Here is a 26,761-nt window from a genome sequence, read left to right on the forward strand (position 1 = left end):
ACCTAAACCTGAATCCCTCCCCACCTGGGAAGCCCTTGAAGAGGTAATGAAGTTAAAATGAGGTCATTAGGGTTGGTCCTAATCTAGTCCGACTGGTGTCCTTATAAAAAGAAGAGACTGAGACAGACATGCATGCAGGGGAGACCACGTGATGATGCTGGGAGAGAGTGACCATCTACAAGTCTAGGAGAGAGGACTTAGAAGAAACCAACCCTACTGATAACTTGACCTCAGACTTCAGCCTCCAAGACTGTGAGAAAATAAACGTCTGTTGTTTAAGCCGCCCTGTCTGAGTGCTTTGTTATGGCAGCCTGAACAAACTTAATACAGCGGTAAATAAAAATCTGTTGAACAAAGGGACTCCATCCTGTCACTTTCTAAAACGCCTTTAGATGATCTCTCACTGGCCAGGGGACCATGCCTCTAGATCACCTCTCACTCCCCTTTAGATGCCCAGGGAGTCGTAACCCTTCCCATCAGTGAGATCCACGGTCTGGCTCCAGCTAGTTTTCCAAGCTTCTCTTTCAGGACACACACTGTCCATGACAGCCAGACCAGGCTCTTTACAGACCTGACTCAGCCCCTGATCTGCCCCCTCTCGAGGCTTTGTTCATGATACTGCCCCACCTGAATGTTCGCTTCTTTCTCCAAACCCCGAAAACAATTTCTTTATTGGCTATTTGGCAACCACAACTTGGAATTTTCTATTGTTTTTAATTGTGTGTGAGCTTTTCAAGTTACACACACCTTCTCTACAAATATAAGCTTCCTGGAACAAAAACTACCTTTCATCCATCTCTCTGCCCTTCTCCGAAGTAGAAGCTGTCTGGCCCAAATGTTTGTGGCCCAAAGAATTCACTGTGAGAAGGGAAGGTGAATTCTTACAGCCTGGGAAGAATGGCGACCTCAATCAAATAGTACCTCCTTAGAGAAACACAACCAACAGTGTAAGATTCTTAAAAAGAGAAACAGAAAACTATATACAGCATAATCCACAGAAATAATAAGAGCTCCAAGCCCGAAACTAAGTAATATAAGAGCTCCTTGTTTATCTTGAAACCCACGAATTCTGCCTAAATCCTTCATTTTATTGTCCTTATAAAACAAAAGCACTTTAAAAAGTTCAATATCAGAAACATCTTGAACCACCTAATAGTTTCCTGTGTTTGGTTTTATATTCCAGAAATAAAAGGGGGCTGAAATAATTTAACAGAAAACATCCCTACCAATTCACTTGCTAGTTACATACAGTAATTCATTAAACTTTAATAATAATATTTTTGTAACTGTTAAATAGTCGGAGCCTTTCACGATATAGTGCATTCTTTGTGCTCCCCAAACTGGTGGATTCCAATTTCATTCTGACACCTGGCTACCTGGCTAACATAAATGGTGTGCTTCCTATTGGTTCTCATTTTCTTTAGCCTGTATGGCCAGGAAGTCGTGTGCCTTATGGTGGAGATCTGTGGTCCCAGGGCCCCTGCCCTGTCTCTCTAGGTCAGCCGTGGTGCCCACCCCCCAGTACCAGGCTTACCTTTGCCAGGTGAGTCTGAATCTTATTTTTCGCATCCGCGGTTTCAGCAATGCGGTTGGTGAAAGCCAAGTTCACCTTGTTGAACTGATTCCACATCTCATTGGCTGTCACCACCAGGACGTTTTGGATATCATCTCTCAGTTTCGCAGAGGCGGCTCGCTCACTCTGGGAGCGAAGAATGTTGTCGTCGGTAAATTTGGCCCAGGACTCGGGCACTGAGACCCTGAAGAGAAAGGAAACAGATCCAGACAACGGAAACAATGATGCATCAGCCTAGACGGTCTGCAGGCAATCGTCCATCCGGCGAAAGGAAAAAAAAACAAAACAAAAACCAAATCACTTGATTCTGGTTTTATTGCATGAAGTGTAAACGGCAGAGCAAAGCGCCTTTTAAACCTGTCTTAATTGCTCCTTGTTTCACTGCTTACTCTGGAAAGCCACAGCATGTATTAAGTTCACTACCAAGGTAGGGGGAGAAAGGATTGCTGAAGGGTGTGAGTATGTCCATTCATTAGAAAGGTGTCTCACCAGCCCCATAAGTGTTACGAAAAACTATTCAACCTCAGGACTAATCAAAGAAGTACTGCTGAAAACAGCTTGCTAATGACCCTTTGTCAGAACAGCAAAGAGCTAAGAAAACAATTATTTTCCAGTGAGCATGTTTAGAAACAGATTCGCTCATATCCTGCAGGTATATGCGTTAGTCGTTCAGTTGTGTCAGACTCTTTGCAACGCCAAGGACTGTAGCCCACCAGGCTCTTCTGTCCTTGGGATTTCCCAGGCAAGAATATTTGAGTGGGTTTGCCATTTCCTCCTCCAGGGGATCTGCCTGACTCAAGGGTTGATCCTGCATCTCCTGCATTGGCAGGCATTCTTTACTATCTAAGCCGCCAGGGAAGCCCTATCCTGTAGGTAGGAATGTTGAATTGCTACAGGCCTGGTGGAGAGCAATGTGAACTGAGTCTCTCAAATGTCATAACCCAGAAATTAAACTTCGAATTGACATGTAGCATTACATCAGTTTCCAATGTGCAACATAATGATTTGATTTATGGATATATTGCAAAATGCCCACCACAGTGAGTCTAACTAACATCCAGCATCACACACAGTTACAAATCTTTTACTCAGGATGAGAATTTTTAAGATATCTTCCTGGTGGCTCAGACAGTAAAGAATCTGCCTGCAATGCAGGAGACCCAGGTTCAATCCATGGATCAGGAAGATCCCCTGAAGGAGGGCATGGCAACCCACTCTAGTATTCCTACCTGGAGAATTCCATGGACAGAGGTGCTTGGCAGGCTACAGTCCATGGGGTCGCAAGAGTCAGATAGAACTGAGTGATTGAGCACACACACAAAGGTAACACAGGGTTATCAAGATGCAGAGAGACAGGTCCTCTCAGAGAAGAGACCATCCATCCCAGATCGCATCCAGGGGCCTGGCAAAGAAACCATGGACAGGGCAAGTCTAACAAAGAGGGGAAATAAATTATTCAACGTTCAGCTATTTTTCAGCTTCTACTCCTATCGCCCCCCCCCATTCAGGGCATCTAATATACTGGTAACATTTTATTTTCTTTATGCTTAATTGTGTTTTCTAGGTTTTCTGCCTCAAGCAGGTGCTATTTTCATACTTAGGATTATAAACAACAAATAATTCTTTTACAAAAGATCACAGGATACAAGTGGCCACAGAACACGTGAGCTTACTGAAGACTTGTCCATAGCAGCTGAGTCTTACATTTCTGCGTCCTCCCATGGCTTCCAACTAACCTGTATGCTGCATCCTTTGGAAAACGGAGAGAATGGACTCAGTGGCGTGGAAGTCACAGGCAGCCTGTGCCTACTTACGTGGCATCCACCCTCTCCACTCCACGGAAGTAGCTGACGCCATCCGACGTGTTTCGCAGGTGGTGGCATTTATCGTCGATCCTGTAAGCCGACTGCTTGTCACTCAGGTCCTTCTCCAGCTCGTGCTGGGCAGCTCTATTGGCTCTAAAAGGCAGAAAGAGACAGAGCTTCAGGCTTAGGAAACAAGGTCACACAAGGAAGTGTGACTGCCCTTCTGGGTGGGGAACCACCCCTACCCCCTCCCTACCCCCATCCCCACACCCACTCCCTCCCATGACCTCCCATGAAAGTCTGCTCCTTCACACAATATCCAGCTTCTCCATTAAAAGGAGCTTCCCCTGCAACTTAGACATCCATCAACAGATAAATGGATAGAGTTGTGGTACATGTATGTGGTGGAATATTACTCCATGAAAAGGAATGAATTTGAGTCAGTTGAACTGAGGTGGATGAACCCGAAGTCTGTTATACAGATTGAAGTCAGTCAGAGAGAGAAAAACAAATATTGTATATTAAGGCATATGTATGGAATCTAGAAAAAAATGGTACTGATGAACCTATTTGCAGGGCAGGAATAGAGACACAGATGTACAGAACAGACTTGTGGATGAAGCATGAGGAGGAGAGAGGGTGGGACGAATCGAGAGAGTAGCACCAAAACGTTCATTCAGTTCAGTTCAGTTCAGTTGCTCAGTCGTGTCCAACTCTTTGCGACCCCATGAATCGCAGCACGCCAGGCCTCCCTGTCCATCACCAACTCAGACTCATGCCCATCGAGTCAGTGATGCCATCCAGCCATCTCATCCTCTGTCGTCCCCTTCTCCTGCCCTCAATCCCTCCCAGCATCAGAGTCTTTTCCAATGAGTCAACTCTTCACATGAGGTGGCCAAAGTACTGGAGTTTCAGCTTTAGCATCATTCCTTCCAAAGAAATCCCAGGGCTGACCTCCTTCAGAATGGACTGGTTGGATCTCCTTGCAATCCAAGGGACTCTCAAGAGTCTTCTCCAACACCACAGTTCAAAAGCATCAATTCTTTGGCGCTCAGCCTTCTCCGCAGTCCAACTCTCACATCCATACATGACCACAGGAAAAACCATAGCCTTGACTAGATGGGCCTTTGTTGGCAAAGTAATGTCTCTGCTTTTGAATATGCTATCTAGGTTGGTCATAACTTTCCTTCCAAGGAGTAAGCATCTTTTAATTTCATGGCTGCAGTCACCATCTGCAGTGATTTTGGAGCCCCCAAAAATAAAGTCTGACACTGTTTCCACTGTTTCCCCATCTATTTCCCATGAAGTAATGGGATCGGATGCCATGATCTTCGTTTTCTGAATTACCATATGTCAAATAGCTAGCTAGTGGGAAGCTGCTCTATAGTACAGGGAGCTCGTGACAACCTAGAGAGGTGGGAATGGGTGGGAGGTGTGAGGGAGGTTCAAGAGGGAGGGGATGTATGTATACCTATGGCTGATTCACATTACTGTATGGCAGAAACCAACACAACACTGTAAAGCAATTATCCTCTAATTGAAAAACAAAAAGGAGCTTCCCCTGGAGATGTCCATACATATGAGTGATGAGAACGCTGTCCAGACTGCCCCTGCTATGGGCAGAAGATGTGTGAGCACACATAACTGGGTATCTGCAGCCCTTCAGGCTGCCCCCCATCTTCCTAACACACAAACCACCCCAGACAGGACACTGGCTTGGAGCAATCTGTCCACATCTGTGCTTCCCTTTCCTTCTTCCTTTTCCTCTTCTACATCCTGACACCTTTCCCTTCTATTCCTGGAGAGCAATCCCCTGTGGAGTTATTAGGAATTCAGAGTCAGCCTCCTTCCATCTGAAATGACCTCAGTGTGTGGTCACCGCAGGTCTGAGAGGTTTGCCAGGAGATAGAAACCAAGAGTCAAAATGAACCTCCCTGGTAGAAGCCAGTGTGCAGAAAGAGATCAGGAATTGCGGTACCCAAGCTCGTGCCCCAGCGGCCACCCTCCTGGGAAGGAGGAGCCCTTGGGGAGCTCTGAGATGCTATAATCACAGAGTGCCTACTCAGCACCCAGGAAGCAAAGTGGACGAAGCAAAGGTCTCCTCCCCAGAGGAGCATACATCCTACTGCAAGGCAACAGGCAGTCCCCATAAGGAATAGACAAATCCTGTGGCTTGTTAGCAGAACAATTCAGAAAACAACGCAGGAAAAGGGGGCCAGGAATGTGAGTGATGATGTTAAACAGGATAGTCAGGGTAGGACTCCTAGAGGAGGTGGTGCTTGACCCAAGACTTGCAGAGGGAGAACCAGACCAGACAAAGCCTTACTGGCCATTGGAGGGAGTCAGGTTTTTCTCTTAGATGGAATGAGAGACCACTGACTCACATTCTTACAGGATCATTCTGATGTGGGGTTTACAACAGACTTCAGGGGACAGAGAGGTCCCATTAGCAGACACGTGCAGTTACCCAGGTGAGACATGGTGGTGGCTTAGACCAACAGGGCGGGGGTGGGGGACGGGGAGGAGGAGAGCAAGGCTTAGATTCTGGAGATGCTTTAAAGATAAAACCAGGGGTATCTCCTAGGAGATCAGACATCGGTGAAAAAAAAAAAACCTGATGCTGAGTCACTGGAATAGCAGGAAGCCATCAGTGGAGGTGGGCGAAATTGAGGGTGGGTGGGGAAGAACACAGAAGGTCTTGCTTAATGTCTGAGTGTCTATTAAACATCCAAGTACAGATATGAAGTGGGTTGTTGGAACTGGGGAGAAAGTTCTGGGCTAGAGTAAAAATTGAGGAGGCAATCGCATAAATCACATACAGAGAGCACCTGAAAGACGCAAAGAACTGGATAATCTTAGTCATTTCTGAATTCTGGTCTCAGCACAGAAAAGCCACCCAGGAAAACCTGCATGGGACTCAACCAGCTGATTTCTAACTTGGCCTGTGGCTTTGGGTACTTCACCAGACCTGTCAGAGCTCTAAATTTTGTGGTTTGTAAAGTAGAAATGATAGCGGCATGCAGGTCATCTGTATTTTGTGAGTTCTAAGTCAGTGCATCCGTGTTCACAGGATGAGAGAAGAGGGAGCTGCCTTCCTGCTGCTTCCCGAGTCCAGTCTCTCGCCTCAGGTACTGGGTTGAATCTCTGGGACTCGAAGACCTTCCTCATCTGTCGTCTGGGACCAAGATGCTCCCCTGGCTTCCTCTCTCGGGCTGACACCCTTGACCTCCTCTGACCTGACTTCAGAACCTCCTTAGGAAGGTCTTCCCTCCATCCACCACCCTAGCACCCAAGACAGGAGAGATCTATGCTGCCATGTTGGTTCCTAATGAGACTCCATTCTCAGCTGAGATCCTTGCTGGTCTCGTTTCTTCATTCATTATTCCTCCCAAGACAAGTAGAGTTGAAACCCCTCTCCCATTGCCTCTACTAGACCAAGTCCAGTAACCATGTTAGGGATTCCAGCCCCCATCTCCTGGATGGAGAAACCATCCCAGGAAATTAGGTGGGCATTTTGGCCACTGTGTATTAAAGAGCAGAGGATATGGAAGATGGGTGGCAGATTTTAGATTATGAAAAAAAATGAAGATTAGGAACTGGACCAGAAGAAAACAGAACAATCATTGGAACCACACTCAACTGATTTTGCAATTTCCAAGGAGCAGAAACCAGAAATTAATATCACAGCTGCTGTATCTTGCATTTATAGCTTAAGTGAACTGTCCACTTACTTAACCAAGCCATGGGAAGTCAGCCATCCATAACCAGTCCTTAGCTATTTCTGAATTTAAAAAGCCCTTTCAATCACAGCTTGAGAGACACCTTAGCCACCTGAACCTGACTGACCTTCACAGCATCCATCCTGAAGGTCAGCAGACTGAGAAAAACCACCACTTTCAGAGCACCTGTTCCCTTGGCTGCATCACACATTACTGCTGACAACATCAGTACAGGCAGAATGATCGTTCCCTTTGTGTGACATATTCCACACTACTTCTTTCCATGGTCATCACCAAATGCATGTTGATCTTTCTAGTCCTTTCAGCCAGTACTTTTTCTATGCTGATAGTTGTTATCAAGGCTTCGAACCCTCCTTTGACTATTCTTCTTTGCCCTCAAACTCCACTATAAATTTTAAGTACCTACTATCTACTATAGAGTCAGACAGAGGAGCCTGGTGGGCTACAGTCCATGCGGTTGCAAAGAGTTGGACCCGACTGAGCGACTGAACTGAACTGAACTATCTACTATTGCCAAGAGAAGAATAATTTGTATTTGCTTAGAGAGGAGGATGGATGAATGATTGCAATGCCATGGATGTAGTGAATGCAAAGATGTCATCACAGCACCAAGGACCATGTACCAGGGTTGCAGGAAACCAGCGAAAGCTGAGTTTTTAAGGAGGAGCAGAGTACATATAAAAGTGAAAGTGAAAGTAGTTCTCAGTCGTGTCTGACTCTGTGCAACCCCATGGACTACAGCCTGCCAGGCTCCTCCGTCCACGGAATTCTCCAGGCAAGAATACTCAAGTGGGTAGCCAGTGCCTTTTCCAGGGGTAAATATAAAAAAGTCATCACTTTTCCAGCTGTTGATCTGAGCATGTACAAGTCAATCTCTTATCAAAAAATAAAGTCTTTTGAGTTAAAAGAAACCTTGGTCATACCTCAATTTAGGAAAAAAATCCTTTCTAAACCATTGTGAAAAAATATTTCTTAAAATAAAAATGTAAAGTAAATATCCCAAGTATTCATCTTAACCTCTAAATAAAAACACATATGTGCATATGGATGTGTGTCCATGTATAAGAAATCCTTACATAAGAAGTTAAGAGAAATCTGATTGGGAGGCAGGGAAGTATAGCTTCATGATAGATATTTTTAATTGTATAGAGAAGTTAAAGTTCTTACGCCAGTTGGGCAATGGCCTTGTCCAAATACAGCTTCATCCTTTCTTGACAACACAGAATAATATCAACTTCCTACTCAATTGAAAGAAAAGGAACATTAATGTTTTGATTATTGAACATAACGTTCAAAGTCAACAATGTAACAAAACATCAATGAGGAAAACCTTGTTACTGGGAGAATTGTGACATAAAATAAGAAAATAATTTGATACCCCCTTATCTACCTATATGCCCCTACGACATTGCTGTCTCAATAGTAGACTGAAATTCATCCTTTACAGGGTTATAGGGAAATTATATTATGGAACAAGTTGGGACAGGGGTAAAATTTTAGGAGTTTTCTTTATCTTTTATTGCTGGTCTTTAATTAAATCAATGGATCAATGAATCAAATTCTGGTGATGCACAAGGTTGAATTGAATGCATGGCTTCTTCTGTACTAAGTACTCTTCCAAGAAAAGCAAATCTGGGAGGGAAAAGGAGAGCCTAAAAGGCAGTTCTCTCTGAAAGTGCATGTGGCTTTCAAATAACCCAGCTGTATGTTCCAGACAGAGCCCAACCTCCACCCTGGGAGGCCAGCCCTCCCTCGCCCAGCCTCTGCCCTCAGCCCAGCTCCTATACTGGTATAAAAAGCTGCACTATCCTCACATCTGCTTGGCCACACACGTGGTACTTTGATGCTGCTAGAATGTATGTATACACTGTTGACATACATTGTAGCAGAGATTGTTTCAATATTTACTTCCCTTTGAATTTCATATTCACATATCAGAACCCTAAATAGCACCAAGAAGACATTTAAGAAGTGCACATAAGCACTGTTACCACTTTTTCAAGTGAAAAACGATCGCACCATCCTATTGAACAATGAACTCCTGAACACTCTCCGGTGACATAAAACAATACTGTGATAAACAACCTCAAAAACACGTAGACACCACTAATGGGGATGCCTTTTTTCAAGGTTTTGACAAGTGCAGCCAAGTTGCCCTTCAGAAAAGTTAGCCCCAGTTCTTAATCTAGCAATAAATGAAGGTGAATTTCCTCACCTCTCACACCCAGCGGACACTATGATTGCTCTCAATCTTTGCCGACGTGACAAGCCCCCCACATAAAAGCACACTTGTCCAGATTTGCATTTTAATATTATGACTATGTATTTGTTCATGATTTGACTTTCTTCTTTTGTGAACCACCTGTTCATGTGCTTGTATACCTTTTCTGCTGTTTTTCTTATTTATAAATATTCTTATGTTTATAATTCAATCTTTTCCCATTATATGTCACAAGTATAACATATGTGTCATAAAATATTTTTTTACCAGTTTGGTCCTTGCCTTTGTATTTTGTGTGTAGTGTTTTTGATACAGACATTTATGATTTCTTTGGTGTTAAACTCTTAAAAGTTCCCCCTTTGGGTTTCTGCTTTCATTAATTTGATTTGAAAGTCCTTTTCTCTTCAATGTTAATTATTACTCAACCATATAATCTTCTTATTCTTTCACTGCTTAATTGGTGAACATAAAAATATTATGCCTAGAGCTTATTTCAGTGATAAGCCTCTTGCCTGATCCTCTGATCCTCTGAATGATTGGAGTAAATGAAAAGCTAAATTCCCACAACATGTGACCAAGTTCCCCGACTCTTACAGGCAGCAAGGATGTCTCACGTGTTCTCATCGGAGGTTGTGCGTGTCTTTGATTTTTAGTACTATGCAGTCTTCATCTTTCTCTCTGACCTGGTGTGTGTGTGTATAGCTAGTTCACAGAGGTGTTGACCAAGGATCCATGGAATACTGCTGAGAAAACACCACTTGAAACCCAAAATCTCAGCGAGCTTTTATGCTATGTGTATACAATGCACACAGAGGGAATTCCTGGAACTTCAAGTGGAAAAAAACTACATTTAATGAGACACTTGCTATGAGATCCTTCAGCAGTATTTTTTACATCTGAATTTAAATAATGTCATATGATGAACATCATGGTTGGAGGTAGAAGGCTTCGTGGGGATAGGGAATGCCTGAAACCAAAGACTTTTGGAACCTGTTCCCCAATGCTAACACCTACTAATCCATACTCATACATGGGCCTCCAGCAATGCTCCCAGTGGAAGCAAATGCAGGTCAAATGCCATATCCCCTCAACCACCCATGAAAAGAACATGTACAGAAGATGGTGGACACAGACAGAGGGCAGAAATGAGAAAAGCCCAAATGTAATCAGATCAATAGCTACCGCCCGACACCCAGGGAAGCAAACAGAGATCATGGCAGGAAACCCAAGAACAGCATACTAGGAGCCTGGCAAGTGGGCCCACTCCCTCTGGATCCTGAACTTGGGGAAGAACAATAAACCTCATGAATAAAAGGGTCACGGTGACTGCTCTGCATTTCTCAGTCTCAGTGATCAGAATGAATATGTTGTGCCTTAAGATGGAAAGAGAACAAGAAGACACATCCAGGCATTTGAAGAATCTCGAATGAATCCTACTCTTAGAGCAGGTGAAACCTTTGCGAGGCATCTCGTTACAGTTATCCTCTTGGGAGCTATATAGTCTCGGGATGGGGAGAGGGGTTGGGGGATAGAACAGAGACTTCACAGCCTTTGGCTTCCCCTCACCTCAAGCAAAACCCTGCCTTGTTGCCTCACACTCCTGGGTCTTGGGTGGGATAGTGGTTAAAGACACTTTGGCATCAGTTAGCCCAGCTCCAAGGCTGGCTTTGCAGATGCTGGGACCAAAGGCAAGTTATAAACTAAGGGAGATAACACTTACCTCTCTAGGCTGCAGGGTAGATAATTACATGCCTCACAGGTGAAAAGTTCTCAATAAGACGTGGACCTTACAACATGACATAGGTCACAGTGCGTGACTTACAACTTGATCCTCATGCACAATGTGGGCTCCGCCCTATTCTCAGCTGAGGGACATCGGCCAGGTCACAAGAACCCTGAATGCTGACCACACGTGTGGCTGTGTGCTGACTCGGCTACAGCCTGAACTGTGGACATACAGTCATTTCTGGGACCTCACTGTTAAACCCAGACCCTGCTTCTAGCGGACTGTCATTCTATGTATCCACGTTAACTGAGCCTTTTTAAGTTTGGGGAAAGTGGGTCATAACATGCTCTTAACAGACAGTTACTAAAATCAAACTTTAAAAATCAAATTGTAAGTCCGATTGTATCTGGAATCTGGATGACGGCAAATATCACCTATAGGAGTGGACACTCCATTTCTTTGTGGGGTTGTTTTTGTTGTGGTTTTTGTTGTTGTTGTTGGGGGTTTTGTTTTGTGGAATCTTAGTTTCCCAATCAGGAATCAAACCCATGCCCCCTGCAGTGGAAGTGTGGAGTCTTAACCACTGGACCACCAGGGTTTCTATATACAGTGTTTTGTAATGATAATACTCTCAAATTCTCACGTATCCTTGAGTTTGGGATGCAGAAGGTGTTTCCTTAGAGATCTGCATTCTCAGTATTTGCTCCTCCATCACTTGAAGTTGACCCATCACCCGGTTAGTTGTGAGGGGGCTGTAGTCCCCCAACCTATTTAGAGGCGGAAATCCCAGATAGGGAAGGCATGTCTTGCTACTGGTGGTGAGAACCCAGCCAGACATTCTCTCCATGCTGGCATCAAGGTTCTATTCAATACTGTCTCGGAGCAGAATCCTCCTTGGACAGAGTCATAGAACCAGTAACAGGCCCCTCAATAGGAAGGGAAGGCAGAAGGCATCATGGTCCAAGAACAGTTCACTTTCAGGCTTCATGAACATGAACGAAAAAATGAGTTACCAACAGACATATGTTTGGCACTTGGGGATGCAGAATGAATGCTTAATAGAGTATGCAAACTGAAAAACAGAAACGGGAAGAGTACCAGGTACATAAGAGCTGAAACCTTTAAGGAATGGCAGAGACCTTGTGAGAGAGAGCCTAGGAGGTAAGGTCAGAGAATGGAGAACAAAATCATCTTTAGTTGGTGGAAGGTGGAAGAGAGCCTAATGGGAGGACCAGCACCATACATCAGATATAACTATAAGCTTCTGGATGGCAATTTTGCTGCATGTCCCCTTTGACAAATCAATTGGATTTTCAAAAATGTATTCTAAAGAAATAATCAGAAATACATACAGTTATTAATACTGTGCCTGTACGAGGGCAAGGGCCACTTGGAAATCTCTGTACCTTTCTCTCTATTTGTCTGTGAACCTAAAAATGCTCTAAAACATTGTCTTAAAAAGTAGCACTGCCTTTCCAAATCTACATTTAAGAATAAACACCATTGAGCGTGTATCCCACCAAAAAAAGCACTGTTCAAATTCATAGATATAGTATAATTCTAATCTTGAAGATACGTTTGTGTGTCTTCAGACTGGGTGACATCTATCTAAGCGTGATTAAGAAAAAGACCAAAACACTCTAAAATGAATAGTCATTCCTAACTGAACTTTGAGTGATTTTTATCTTTTCTTTTTTTATCTTCTTTATCTATTTTTATATTTATTGCATTTTTCAAATTCCCTCAGGAAATATCTATTATTTTTATAACCTCCCCCAAATATACCTTTATAAAAAAAATAACACTCATAGCACAGGGAACTATATTCAATATCTTGTAAAAAACCATAATAGAAAAGAATATGAAAATGAATATATACATGTGTATATTTTATACACACACACACTCATATATGAATCACTCTGCTGTACACCAGAAGCTAACGAAGTGAAAGTTGCTCAGTCGTGTCCGACTCTTTGTGACCCCATGGACTATATATATAGTACATGGAATTCTCCAGGCCAGAAGTACTGGAGTGGGTAGCCTTCCCCTCCTCCAGGGCATCTTCCCAACCCAGAGACTGAACCCAGGTCTCTCACATTGCAGGCACATTCTTTACCAGCTAAGCCACAAGGGAAGCACAAGAGTTCTGGAATGGGTAGCCTATCCTTTCTCCAGCGGATCTTCCCAACCCAGGAATCTAACCAGGGTCCTCTGCATTACAAGTGGATTCTTTACCAACTGAGTTATCAGGGAAGCCTGTTGTAAATCAACTACATTTCAATAAAAAAATTAAATGTATTTTTTTCTAAATGCTATAAATATCTGATACTACAACTCCATACTTATAAGTGTCTTTATGTAACATCATTTTTGTTTCTATACAGTAAATGGTAAATGCACATTTGCAAGTAAGTTTCTTATTATTGAAGGATTTGCCCCATATTTACCGTCAGCAGCTCTTTTTCCACTTCATCATGAACTAGATCAATTCCCATTCTCTTCTCTCGATGAAATAGACATTCTCGGGCTACCTACAGACACAGAAATAATGGGAAAAACGAATACAAACTGACTGAAATCAGTGACCAGCGCTTCTAATAACCTGTTTCTAAGACAAGTCAATAAATACTCCCAATACCAACTTTTCAAGCCATTTTGGTGGAAACCAAACAAGAAACTCACTGTGACAACTAAATGAATCCTTACTGCTGGTGAAAAGGTAAAGAATTTGAAAAATTACTTGTTTGAAAAATTACTTATTTGGGAAGTTGACAAAATGAAGCAGATGGTGTCCTACTTAATCCTCACAGATCATCTGAGAAAATTATTTGGCATTAATTCCTTCTAGAGAATAGTTCAATAACCCAGATCATAGTCTTCAAGATATTATTTCTAAATATTTTCTACTGAGAAGTGAGAGGAATAAACAAGTGATTATTTAAAGACACCAAAACATTTGTGTAGCCAAAAATCCAGGTGATTGTTAAGTACCATTTATTGCTTTCCTAATTATAAAAAAATACACTTTAATCATTAGAAAAAAAGAAGTTGAAAATTTTATTCATACTCTTATCACCACTGTGTTTGTTTTTAACAAAACAGAAGTTATAATGCCCTCATAATTTTACATTTTAGGATCGATATTAAATAGTAGACCTGAAATATTGTCTTTGAGACAAAGTATGTTAATGACTCCAATAGAAAACAGCTTAGGTAGCCAACAACTAAATTATGTATGAAAGAACTTTATGTGTTAAAATACTGTTTTTCAAAGAGTATTTCATGTCATGGGATGACTGTATAATGTTAAAATTTTTTAAAGCATAAAACATAATAGTATGTATACCATAATCTGGATATAATATCATTGAACAAAATCTTGGAGTGAATCTCTAATTTTTTAATAGTACAATGTACACTTACTAGAAGATGAATTAATGGGTTGAAGGAAACTCTGATTTTAATATGTATTACACAAAATTGCTTTCCAGCAAGTTTATACTCATCCATAGTCTACTAACAATATATGGAGTATCTGTCTTCTACATTTTTGCTGACCCTATACATTATCAGTTTTCATTTTTGCAAATTTGAATGAGCCAAAGAGGTTTACTTCATGCCTTAGCTTGCATTTGTTTCAGCTTGGATGTTTATCATTGAGTTTTAATATTTTTTCTTACATACAGTGGACCATCAGTATATCATCTTTTGAGATGTATCTGTCACGTGACTAATTCTCATTTTAATTAGGGTCTTCTGCTACTGTGCTAATTGTAAATGTTTAAACACACAAGATATCTGGACCAAAAAAACTGCAGAAAAGAAATTTAAATTATACCCATCTTATGGAAATCAGTCATTACTGAAAGGAATGGTAAGGGAAGAAATTTAATCTTCTCTGGAATTAAGTAAGTGGCTATCATTTTAAGGGTTCATTAAAGTGGGAGTGGCGAGGGATGTAAAACAGACCAGAAATTCTCAAAATGATCCAGAGCTCAGAGAAAGTACAGAAGGACTTCTGATCCCCAAAAACAATTCATGATAAGTTCATTTAAAACAATCTCGTTAGCGTGCTATAGACCTTTCTCAGCGTTTCTGTGGTTCTGTGTATTTGTGTGCACTTGTGTTCAGTGGGGAGGAGGCACAGTGAGAAGTTACAGTGTGGGGGAGGGGTCTCCAGCAAACCCTCCAACCCACTAGACTTCTAGCTCCTCAATACTCTAATCTCTTCTACTACAGATGCCATAAAATAAGACCTACTGGAAATGCTTATCACTTGGAAAATGAGTTATACAAACATGGAGTAAAATGGTGTTAGCCTTGTCCATCCACATACATACAACTTCTCAAATAATTTATCATTTGCACATCTTCAAAGACAGAATGTTTTCTTTCAATGGTAGTGGATAGAATGGGGTTGGGGTAAGGGGGCGGGGGGCGGGCGGGGTAGGGAGCAACATACACTCAGAGGGTTAGTGGTAACTGGATCTCCACTCAGAAGCCTAATCAGAGGCCAGTAACCAGATGAAAGGCTGCCTCCAAGACCACAACTGGCTCAACCTCCATCCCATTTCTCTATTTAATCAAACTCATTCCATCTCCTAAGAAGGTCTCATTTGATCATTTCACTGTGCCCCAAAGTGGAATCACCACATGCACACCGAAGGCATGTGTGTTTCATGACATGTGTTTCATGACATAGACTAAAAGAACAGCTTATCTTTTTCCTTTCAAACAATGTTTATGTTATACAATGGACAGCAATGACCAAGCAGCCTATTTAAGAGATGGGAAAATGGCATTTTCACCATAAAATACTGTGTGTCCTAAGAATGTTGCTTTTTCATACTGTTTATGGGGTTCTCATGGCAAGAATACTAAAGTGATTTGCCATTCCCTTCTCCAGTGGACCACATTCTGTCAGATCTCTCCACCACATATGGTGGGAGAGCTGGACTACATGTATGTATGGATGGATGTGAGATACAGTAATGTATGGATGTGAGAGTTGGACCATAGAGTAAGCTGAGCACTGAAGAATTGATGCTTTGGAACTGTGGTGTTGGAGAAGACTCTTGAGAGTCCCTTGGATGGCGAGGAGATCAAACCAGTCAATCCTAAAGGAAATCAGTCCTGAATATTCATTGGAAGGACTGATGCTGAAGTTGAAACTCCAATACTTTGGCCACCTGTTGCGAAGAACTGACTCATTGGAAAAGACCCTGATGCTGGGAAAGATTGAAGCGGGGAGGAGAAGGGGACAACAGAGGATACGATGGTTGGATGACATCACCGACTCAGTGGACATGTAATTGAGTAAGCTCCGGGAGTTGGTGGTGGACAGGGAAGCCTAGCATGCTGCAGTCCATGCAGTCACAAAGAGTCGGATACAACTAAGTGACTGAACTGAAGAATGTTGTTTTAATTAGCCTGTATGCAGAATTTTCTCTTCTTTTTTTTTTTTTTGGCTGTGCCACTGGGCCTGCAGGAGATCTTTGTTCTCTAATCATGGGTTTTACCAGTGACCTCAGCAGTGAAAACACAGAGTCCTAACCACTGGACCACCAGAGAATCCCCAAATTCTTTCTACTTAAATGCTGTTCTGAAAAATGTGTGAAAAATAGCAGTGGTTTTATCATCAATGAAACCTGTTACAGATATATTGATAGGGGCTTGGCACCTACAGGTTAAGTGGAATATACTGCAATAGATAAATGATCTTGACAATTCAATGACTGGGTTATAATCCTTTTAATAAAGTCTTATATTTACCTGAAGAGGGGCTTCTGTCTCCATCAAAGCCCTCTCCAATCTTTTCTTAATGTCAGTTAGTTCATTTGTCTCTCCAATCATTGCATCCAACTCATGAATGATTTCAGATTTCCAAAACCCTATGTCGTTGACTCGTTCTCCCAAATTTTGGGTGGAGTCTGCCTGGGTTTTTCTTGTTTGTTGGTATTTGTCTTGAATCAGGCGAGATGTGTCCACCCTTAGTCTCTCTGAATTGTGTCGGGAAGTGTTGGACTCTTGAAAGTTGGTTAGGTTGGACCTGTACCAATCGTCAGGTGTATACCTGGTGAAGAGGGTGGTTCTGTTGGAGACAAAAGGTAGCATGGTGCTCTCGGACACCCTCTGAGATCTGGTGCAGTACGGGTCCAAGGTTGGCCAGTTGGAGGCTGCTTTGTAGTATGTGCTTGGTCTCCAAGGCAGGCTCAGGCTATGGGTCAAATTGTAGTGAGGAAAGCGATCCCTGTAGGTTGAAGCCATGGTACTGATGGCTGGTAGGAAGTTGGTTGGTGTTGGTCTAGGGTGGGCATAAGTTGCTGTTAAGGTAGAACCTAGAAGCTCCATGATGCTCAAACACTATTTGTAAATTTCTCCTGTTTAAAAGAGGTCGGGGGGTGGGGGTGGGGAGCAAAAATAGATAGTTACATAAACTAACTTAGGCAAAAACTTACACATAAAAGGTCACATCTGGCTTACTATAATTAGCAGTGATAAAGTATTAGATATTTGTTTTAATTCAATGTCCACCTTTACTAGTGATAACATACCCCAATTTTTTTTAATCTCTGTATCTCTAGACTGTATTCAAATCACATTTTTGTAGATTGGCCATTTGAGTTTTTGAAATATTTTTTTTTAATTATGAGAGTAACATTGTCTTGTAACAGATTCAAATCAAGAGCCTGAACCATGCTTTTTAACAGATTGGGTTCAAATCTTGGCTGAGCTCTTTACTAGGTGTGACACCTTGTGCAAATGATTTAACCTCTCAGTGCCTCATCTCTAAATTGGGAATAATAATAGCAATCACTACTTTGGATTCCTGTGAGCAGTATTAGCAGCAAGGGGTTACTTAGTATTCCCCTGCCCCAGCCCGCATCGAGCTTCCTAAATAAACATGCAATCAGAGAAGCGATGGCAAGTATGGAAACACAGGTCAAGGAAGTACCCTGATACCCTTTTCCTGGCAACTTGCCACCTCCAATATACATAGACATGTAACTCAGCCCCTGCAGGGCTATGAGGATTGAGGAGGACAAGGCTGAGTGTTTGGAATACTTCGCACAGTTCCAGGCACAAAGTAAATGCTCAATAAATGTTAACTTTAAAAACTACTAGTGTAGAGGAATAAACAAAGTTTATCCATTCTTTCCCATCAAAAAACTACTCTTCAGAAGTATACATTGTGAATAGTTCATTAATAGTTTCATCTTTCCAGATTTTTCCTTTTCTTATACTAACACATATACTACTTTAAAATCTATATCCATCTCCTAACATACATACGCACAGGGCTTTTTAATACAAAAACTGAATTATCGTAATCATTATATGTATATTCCAATAACATGCATTTTTTAAAATAAATGTATTTTGGATCTCTCTCCTTATTAAAACATATAGATGCACTTCATCCTTTTGGGGAGCTTCCCAGGTGGTGCCAGTGGTAAAGAACCCATCTGCCAATGCAGGAGATGTAAGAGACACAGGTTCGATCCTCAGGTCGGAAAGATCCCCTAGAGGAGGGCATGGCAGTCCACTCCAGTGTTCTTGACTGGAGGATCCCATGGTCAGAGGAACCTGGAGGGCCACAGTCCATAGGGTCGCAAAGAGTAGGACACAACTGAAGCCACTTAGCACACCCTTTTTCACCAGCTGAAAAGTATTCTACTGTCTGGAATTTGAGGTCACTGTCAGTCCACAAAGCCAAGGATGCCATAGACTATGACATACATTTCAGCATCTAAATGTCATTCTACTTGGGGGTTAATGTCTATGGACTCATTTACTGAAAATAAAAAATAATATCAGATCTGATTTTGTAGTCTGCTCAAAAAAAAAAAAAAAAACAAACAAACAAAACAAAAACAAGTTCAACGATTCTTTAAATAGCTGTTTTGACACCATTCCTACCCAAACCACAAAATGATCTATTTGTCAAACTGTAGCTAAATCAAAATCCACTCAGACCACATGTGATGAAACAGCTACCCGCCGCCACAGGTGGTATCTCCCGCCACACTAGCTCCCTGACTATTTCCTACTTCTCCCCTCCCTCAGCCCCCAAATGCCTTATACTGGCCAAGCTGAGGTTACAACAGAAAAAACAAAAGCCTTAACAACCACTTTCCATTGTGAATCTCTGTTTGAAACACACTGCTTTTTGAAAAAGCAAATTCAAAGTAACTTGAGACCTTAGGGTCCTCGTGGCTACTTTTAGTTTCAACCTCTTCCTCAAGTCCCATATAGAAATAAACTGGTCAGTTTCCTTTGAGCCAGAAGCTTCAAGTAAGACTAGACCACTCTTGACCGGCTTTTTTTAATTACTGACAATGAATCGAAAAGTTAATGTCACACTTGGTTCTTCAGCCATGGAATTCCAGGTGTAGAATTACTACATGTATTTAATCAACACCTTTGATGTTGAATCTTAAGGCATTTCAATCCATGTTTGTCAAATATTGGACCATGAGTCATCCACTCCAAAGGGTGATATGTGAAAGGCTGAGGTTCACAAGCCAGAGAAGACCTATGAATCAAGAAAATCAATATGGCTTGAAAAAGCATCCAGTGATATTTTACAATTAGAGATGGGATATAATTTAAAACCTGGAATCTGCAGTATAAACTCAGTTGTTTAAAAAGTTCCCAGATATAGAGCTCCTCACATATGGCAGTAAGTTTCACATGAGAGACAATATTCTCTCTCTATTCCATACTCCAATATTCCATATTCTAACTCCAGTAGGCCATCTTATCAGTCATGACTCTGCTCAATTGCTCAGTCGTGTCTGACTTTTTGTGACCCCCTGAACTGTGGCCTGACAGGCTCCTCTGCCCATGGAATTTTCCAGGCAAGAATACTGGTGTGGGTTGCTGTTTCCTATTCCAGGGGATCTTCCTGACTCCAGGGCTCGAATCCATGACTCTTGTGTCTCCCGCATTGACAAGTGGATTCTTTACCACTCCACCACCTGGGAAGCCCTATAAGTCATTTAGGAAGGCCTAATAAAAGACAACAGCATGGTAATTTTTTTCCCCACATTGGCCAAGAAAATTAAGAATCTCATGGCCCATAAAATACTTAACTCAAAATAGATTTCTGCCTTCAACCAGGATAGAGCAATAAAAAGTAGACTTAGCCTCTTCCACCTAAAAAACTAGACAAAATATACGCAGCAACTGTTTTCAGGCAGCACAGGACTCCAAGCCCTGAGAGAAGAGAAACAAATACGGTGAGCCCTCTGATCACCTGGAGGCAATTTCCAGACCACGGGGAAAACAGATGAAAACCAAACAGCCTGGACGCTCTGACCTCAATTTGCGAGTTTAGGAAGAGGTCAGAATTTGGAAAGTCTGAGACAGCTGGAAGTTGTGATGCAGGGTTCTGGAATAAAATTATTTATGCAGAAACAGAGCTCCATAAATCTATGCAGGGTCCACTTGAGTCTTTGCTGAGTAATAGACTGTACAGACATCAAGACACATTCCACAGACCTTAGCAAAGAATGATGGCAGTGTTGTTAGCTGAACAATTCCTAGAGCCAGAGAAAGCACAGAGACATTTTGAACCCAGACCAGCTGGAGTAGAAACCTGTTAGTGATCACCTACAGCATTCGGTGGAGACCCCAGAGAGGTCACTCATTAGAATGGGACTGATAACTCTAGAATGAAGGTACTAAAGACTCTAGCAAAGCTTGAATACAGGCCTCAAAGAACTGAAGCTAACCCACAAGCAAAGTGCCTGACAACACCAAGATGCTGAAACATATAATATCACAACGTCCAGCACCCAATCAAAACCATCCAGACATGCCAAGAAGCAGAAAAATGTGACCCATAAATAAAAGTCAGTCAACAGAAACAGGCATAAAAATGGAGGAAATGTGATGGAGATAGAAAACTATGTACAAGTATTTAAAGAAAGATGAGAACGTAATAGAGATATGGAAGACTTAAAAAAGACCAAATGAAACTTTAAGGATAATGTGAAACAGATTCATCAGTCCAGGTTCAATGCATGAGACAGGGTGCTCGGGGCTGGTGCTGGGGATGGGGATGACCCAGAGGGATGGGATGGGGCGAGAGGTGGGAGGGGGGTTCAGGATGGGGAACACATGTCCACCTGTGGCTGATTCATGTCAATGTATGACAAAAACCACTACAATATTGTAAAGTAAATAGCCTCCAATTAAAGCAAATAAATTTTTTTAAAAAGAAACTTTAAGGATAAAACATACAATATATATTTTCACAATTTCACTGGATTGGATTAATTGCACAATAGACACCAGAGAAGCAAAGATTAGTGAGCTTAAATCTAACCAAACCAAATCACCGAGTTTTTTAATTAACTGAAAAAAAAATGAAAGGGGGCTCAGTAAACTATGGTATAATATCAAGTGGTCTAACATCATGTACTCGGAATGTCATATTGGGAGGAGAGGAGACAAAATATCTAAAGAAAAAATGGCAGCGAATTTCCCAAATTTGGTGAAAACTATAAACCCCTAGGTCTAAGGAGCTCCACACACTCCAAGAGGATAATAAGTACATGCCTGTGTGTGTGCACACACACCACCACTACAATCACCTCCTCAAGGCTCATCTTAATAAAAGTTCTGAAAGTCCACAATAAGGAGAAAACTTTTAAATCAGAGGAAAAAACACATTAGGTAGGCAAGAAAAAAAATAAGTGAAGAATTCTCAGAAGCTCTGCAAGCCAGAAGACCATTAAACAACCTCTTTAAAGGACTGGAAGAAACTGTAATCCTAGAATTCTATTCCAGTGAAAGTATTCTTCAAAGATGAAGTTGAAAATAGAAGTTTTTCTTAATAAAAGAGCAAAAGCCAAGAAAATTCAGCAGCAGCAGAACTGCAGTAAGAGACTTGGTAAAGGAAATTCTTCAGGCAAAAGGAGATTATACCAGATGGAAACTTGAATCTGCCCAAAGGAATGAAGTGTCAGAAATGTTAAGTATGTGTGCTAATAGAAAAAAAAAAAAAAAAAACCTTTTCTAACTCTTAAATTTCTTTAGAAGATGGTTGTTTAAAGTAAAAATAATAAAAAATATACTGTGAAGTTTATTATAAAAAAACAAAAGTTGTATGATAATAATAGCACAAATGATGGGAGAGCTGAAATGGAAAACTACTACTGTAAGGTCTTATGATTAAATGGAATAATGTTATTTAAACATATACTGCAATAAATCAAAAATGCATACTGTAAACTTTAGAGCAGCAGTTCTCAAAACATGATCCAGGAAACCATAGGCTTGCCTCAGACCTCCTCTGGGGTGACAAGGTCAAAATTATTTTTATAGAAAATACCCAGATGCAATTTGCCTTTTTCATTCTTGTTCTCTCACAAACGTACGCTAGAGGTTTCCAGAAGTGACATTATATGTGCTATCACGACAGACAATACAGAAATAGATATGAGAGCCGGATAAGAGTAATTTTAAAACTTTACCAAAAATGTAAAACAACACCACTCTTCTCAATTTGTTTCAGAAAACATGGTTTTTCAATGGAAAGTGTTATTTATGCTACTAAGAGGCTTTCGTCATTATTTTTTAAAGAGTTAGTATTTTTAATTTCTCAATTTTAATTTCTAATAAGTATCAACAGTGTAATTAAATTAAAGCTCTACAGGATATGTTCTCTGACCATATCAGAGTTAAACTAGAAATCAATAGTAGAAAGGTATTTGGAAAATCTTCAGAAAGTAGGAAACTAAACAACACATTTCTAAATACCCTTTGGGTCAATGAAGAAATCACACAGGAAATTAGAAAATATTTTGAACTGAATGAGAATAAAAAACAGACCATATCCAATTTATGAAATGCAGCTAAGTGTATTTTGAGTGAGGCTTTTAGCTTTAAATGCTTATACTAGAAAATAATGAGCTAAAATCAATGATCTACACTTTCATCGTAATGGCTAGCAAAAAAAAAAGAAAGCAAAGTAAACCCAAAGTAGAAGTAATAAAAGTCAATGAAATAGAAAATGAACAAATTTTTGGAAAGCAATGAAATCTTAACAGTAAAATTGATAAACCTCTTGCAAGACTGATCCAGATTTTAAAAAGGAGAAGACAAAGTACTACCAGAAATGAAAGAGGGAATACTACTAAAGACCTTGCAAACATTAGAAAGTTACTAAGGTGCTATTACTAACAACCGTATGCCAAGGAATTTGACAACAGAGAGGAAATAGACACAATTCTTTAAAAACACAACCAACCAAAATTAACTGGAAGAAAAAGGTAACCTAAATAGCTATATAGGAATTAAAGAAATTGAATATGTAACTTAAAATTTTTCTTCAAAAAAAACTTCAGGCCCAGATGGGTCCAATGATAAATTCTACCAAAGTTTTAAGGAATAATATCAGTTTTTAAAAGCCCATCACTTACTTGGGTGATGTGCCTTTCACAATATTTAAATTATTTTCTAAGTTCTAACTCAGCCTCTTCCCAAGAGGCCATGAGCAGCACATACTAAGATCATTAACTGATGCTATAAATATCTCATATTTGCAAGCAAACTAAACAAATTCTTTGGGAAGATGACTGAAAATAGCTGTGGAAAAATTCATCCCCTAAATCATGCAATTGTTTTTTTTTTTTTTTTTGCTTTTAGTCATGACCAAAAGGCATTTTAAGAAATAAGACCTGTTACAAAGTCAAATACAGTATTTGACTGTATTCACTGAAGGTGGGGTCAATAGTTATTTACATACTGGAAAAATGCTATAATAGTCTTCTATAAATATTAACATGCTAAAATATAATTAATCCAACAGAGATTGTAAGTCCGGGAAAGCTCTATTTAAAACCCAAAAAGTGGCCTCAAGTTGGAGAAAAACATTAGCACATTTAGGCAAGGCTTTAAGATCATAAATATTTTAATGTATAAAAACCTATAAATTATAGTCTACAGAAGGCATGACAAGGACAGAAAGTTTCCATGAATTGTTTCACACCTTGTCTCAGATCAGTGCCCAGCACAGGCTTGAAAGAATCACACAAAACCTGTTTCTTTGGCCATATGTATTTAATTACAATTTCAAGCTGAAACAGAAATAAAACACTGCCCTTAACACATTAATAAGTACCAGACTTGAAGAAATTATATCATATTTCAATGTTTAAGTAATTTCTCCCTATGCATATATTAAATAAGAATGCAGGAAAGGTTTAATAACTCTTTCTTCTAAAATAAAAGCTTGATAAGAAACTCTCTTCATTGCTCGTGAGAGTATAAATCACTACACATTGAAGAACTACATATGGGCCAGTATCTATTAAAATGGAAAATGCGCATTCTCTAAAAACCAAAATTCAATATATATTATATATACACACATAAATACAAAAACCCAAGTTTGTATACAATCAGAATGTACAAGAATATGCTTCTAGTAGTTTTTAAAAGGGAAGAGCCTGAAAGTCCATCAATAGGAGTATGCATGCGTAATTTGTAGTAAATTCATGCCAGAGTTATCACACAACAGTTAAAAGCAATGACCTAGAGCATGCATAGAATGGTATCATTATATAACTGTTCAAAAGGACACTATATATTGGTTTCTGGATAAATACCTAAGGAGTAAAAGTATAAAAATATGCAGAGTATAAATAAACACTATATTCTGGTAGGTGGGGAAGGAGAAAAAGGACATGAAATTCCCAAGGGACACATAAGCGGCCTCTTCCGTGTCTGTAACAGCTGTTTGGTTTTTTGTTTTATTTTTTTAAACAAGGCGTACATGCATGCTTGAACACTTTATTTTGTGAAATACTTTCTTTTAAAAAGAAAAAGATTTTATCAAAACACTTGGCCTATAAGTCAAACAATTTGCTTGCTTTTTTCACAATAGCCAAATGAGTAATTTTATCCATTTCTAAAGGACTGAGCAGCTTCCCTTTCACTTTTCACTTTCATGCATTGGAGAAGGAAATGGCAACCCACTCCAGTGTTCTTCCCTGGAGAATCCCAGGGACCTGGGATCCTGGTGGGCTGCCGTCTCTGGGGTCGGACACGACTGAAGCGACTTAGCAGCAGCAGCAAAATGTTTATTTACCTACACCTACACAAGAATCCAGGGAGAAAAAAGGGACTTGGTGTAAACTGTCAAAATACAAGTGAGCACGTCATAGCTAGAGCTAAACAGAAAAGGCCATGGACAGTGAGCAACTGCCATGATCTGAATTTCAGCACCTCTTTGACAGGCCAGGTGAGTGCTTGTCCAGCCCCCGCCTTGTCTGCATTCTGAAGACCTGGGTAAGGAATCCGGGAGAACAAGGACCAAGGTTGGGGCACCGCACAGGTAACAGATGTAAGATATTATACTTAGGGCCTGGGATTCTGACGCCCCCTTCCTGGTTCTGCATTTAGAAATAACTTCTCAATCCTTGAAAAGCATCAGAAATATGCATTAGGAAGGCTTGGGGGAGTGGGTAAGGGTGCCTGTGGGTGTGTATAGTTTTTATTTGGAAGGGTGGGAGGAGAGAAGTGAAGATGGACGGGGAGGTGAGAATTCCAGGGTTTCCAAGACTTCACCCCGAATTCGGAGGCTAGACGTTGGAGTGCGAATCGGGGCGGGGGCGCTGTAGGGGTCGTCCCAGAGGCAGTCAGGAGCCCACGGGACCACTCACCTGTCAGGGGTGCCGGACCAGGGGCAGGGAAGTGGGCGGTGAGCGGGAGGGGTCGCAGTGGGAGGGGTCGCAGCCCCACCACCTACAACCCGCTGAGGCTCCGAGGATCGGCCCCGCCCTGGCCCCGCCTATCCCGCCTGTGACGTCAGCGCCCACGGACCACTCAACGGCCGCCGCTGAGGGCATGCCGAGGCAGCCGATTGGCCGGTGGAGAGAGAGAGGCGGGTGGTGGGAGGTGGAGGGAAGAGGGAAACCCGGCGGGCTGGTGATGGTTGCCATGGACGCTCTGACGCGTAGTAACCACGGCTCCCTGGAGACCTCGAGACGGGAGGGGTGAAGGGGTGAGGGATTCCCCGCCAGATGTTGGTGGTCCATGCTAGGAATGCTGACAGGCGCCCACATTTCCACCTGCTTCGCTCCATGAAGGGATTATCCAGCGAGCTTTCCGCATTTCCTCACTCTCAGGAAATGATTTGGAGCTTCTGTAAATAGGAGTCCTCGCTGTTTGGATAGGTCTGGGCCACGTGTCTTGCCTACATCAGGGTTCATCCATGCACCTTCCATTACTTACTCACGCTTGGTAAAGTTCATTGACTTAGGCAAGGACAAACCAAGTCTAGGCTCCCAGATCCTTACCAGCGCCCTGCCAGCGTCATCCTATTTTCCCGTATTCAGTTCAGTTCAGTTCAGTTCAGTCGCTCATTTGTGTCCCACTCTTTGCGACCCCACGAACCGCAGAACGCCAGGCCTCCCTGTCCATCACCAACTCCCGGAGTACACCCAAACCCATGTCCATTGAGTCGGTGAGGCCATCCAACCATCTCATCCTCTGCTGCCCTCTTCTCCTGCCTTCAATCTTTCCCAGCATCAGGGTCTTTTCCTTCCCATATTCCTTACCAGCAACTCTTTCTATATCTGGCATAAAAAACAATTACCCTGAGCTACCCTTTTCACTGGGCTTCCCTTGTGGCTCAACTGGTAAAGAATCTGCCTGCAGTGCAGGAGACTTGTGTTCGAT

General features: G+C 41.5%; 1 protein-coding gene across 1 annotated transcript in view; it reads right to left on the reverse strand.

The window, feature by feature from the left end:
- Positions 1 to 25,865, reverse strand: part of TEKT3 (tektin 3) — a 34,646-nt gene extending 8,781 nt beyond the window's left edge. The window contains exons 1-6 of the mRNA XM_019982548.2: positions 25,744 to 25,865; positions 16,841 to 17,448; positions 13,516 to 13,599; positions 8,286 to 8,356; positions 3,388 to 3,531; positions 1,535 to 1,757 (exon numbers count right to left, since the gene is read on the reverse strand). Of these exons, the coding sequence (XP_019838107.2) occupies positions 1,535 to 1,757; positions 3,388 to 3,531; positions 8,286 to 8,356; positions 13,516 to 13,599; positions 16,841 to 17,419 (1,101 nt within the window). The 5' untranslated portion in view covers positions 17,420 to 17,448; positions 25,744 to 25,865. The remainder of the gene's footprint in view (positions 1 to 1,534; positions 1,758 to 3,387; positions 3,532 to 8,285; positions 8,357 to 13,515; positions 13,600 to 16,840; positions 17,449 to 25,743) is intronic.
- Between the last annotated feature and the right edge of the window lie 896 nt (positions 25,866 to 26,761).

The sequence above is a fragment of the Bos indicus genome, chromosome 19 (assembly GCF_029378745.1).
Source record: "Bos indicus isolate NIAB-ARS_2022 breed Sahiwal x Tharparkar chromosome 19, NIAB-ARS_B.indTharparkar_mat_pri_1.0, whole genome shotgun sequence".
Taxonomy (NCBI): Eukaryota; Metazoa; Chordata; class Mammalia; order Artiodactyla; family Bovidae; genus Bos; species Bos indicus.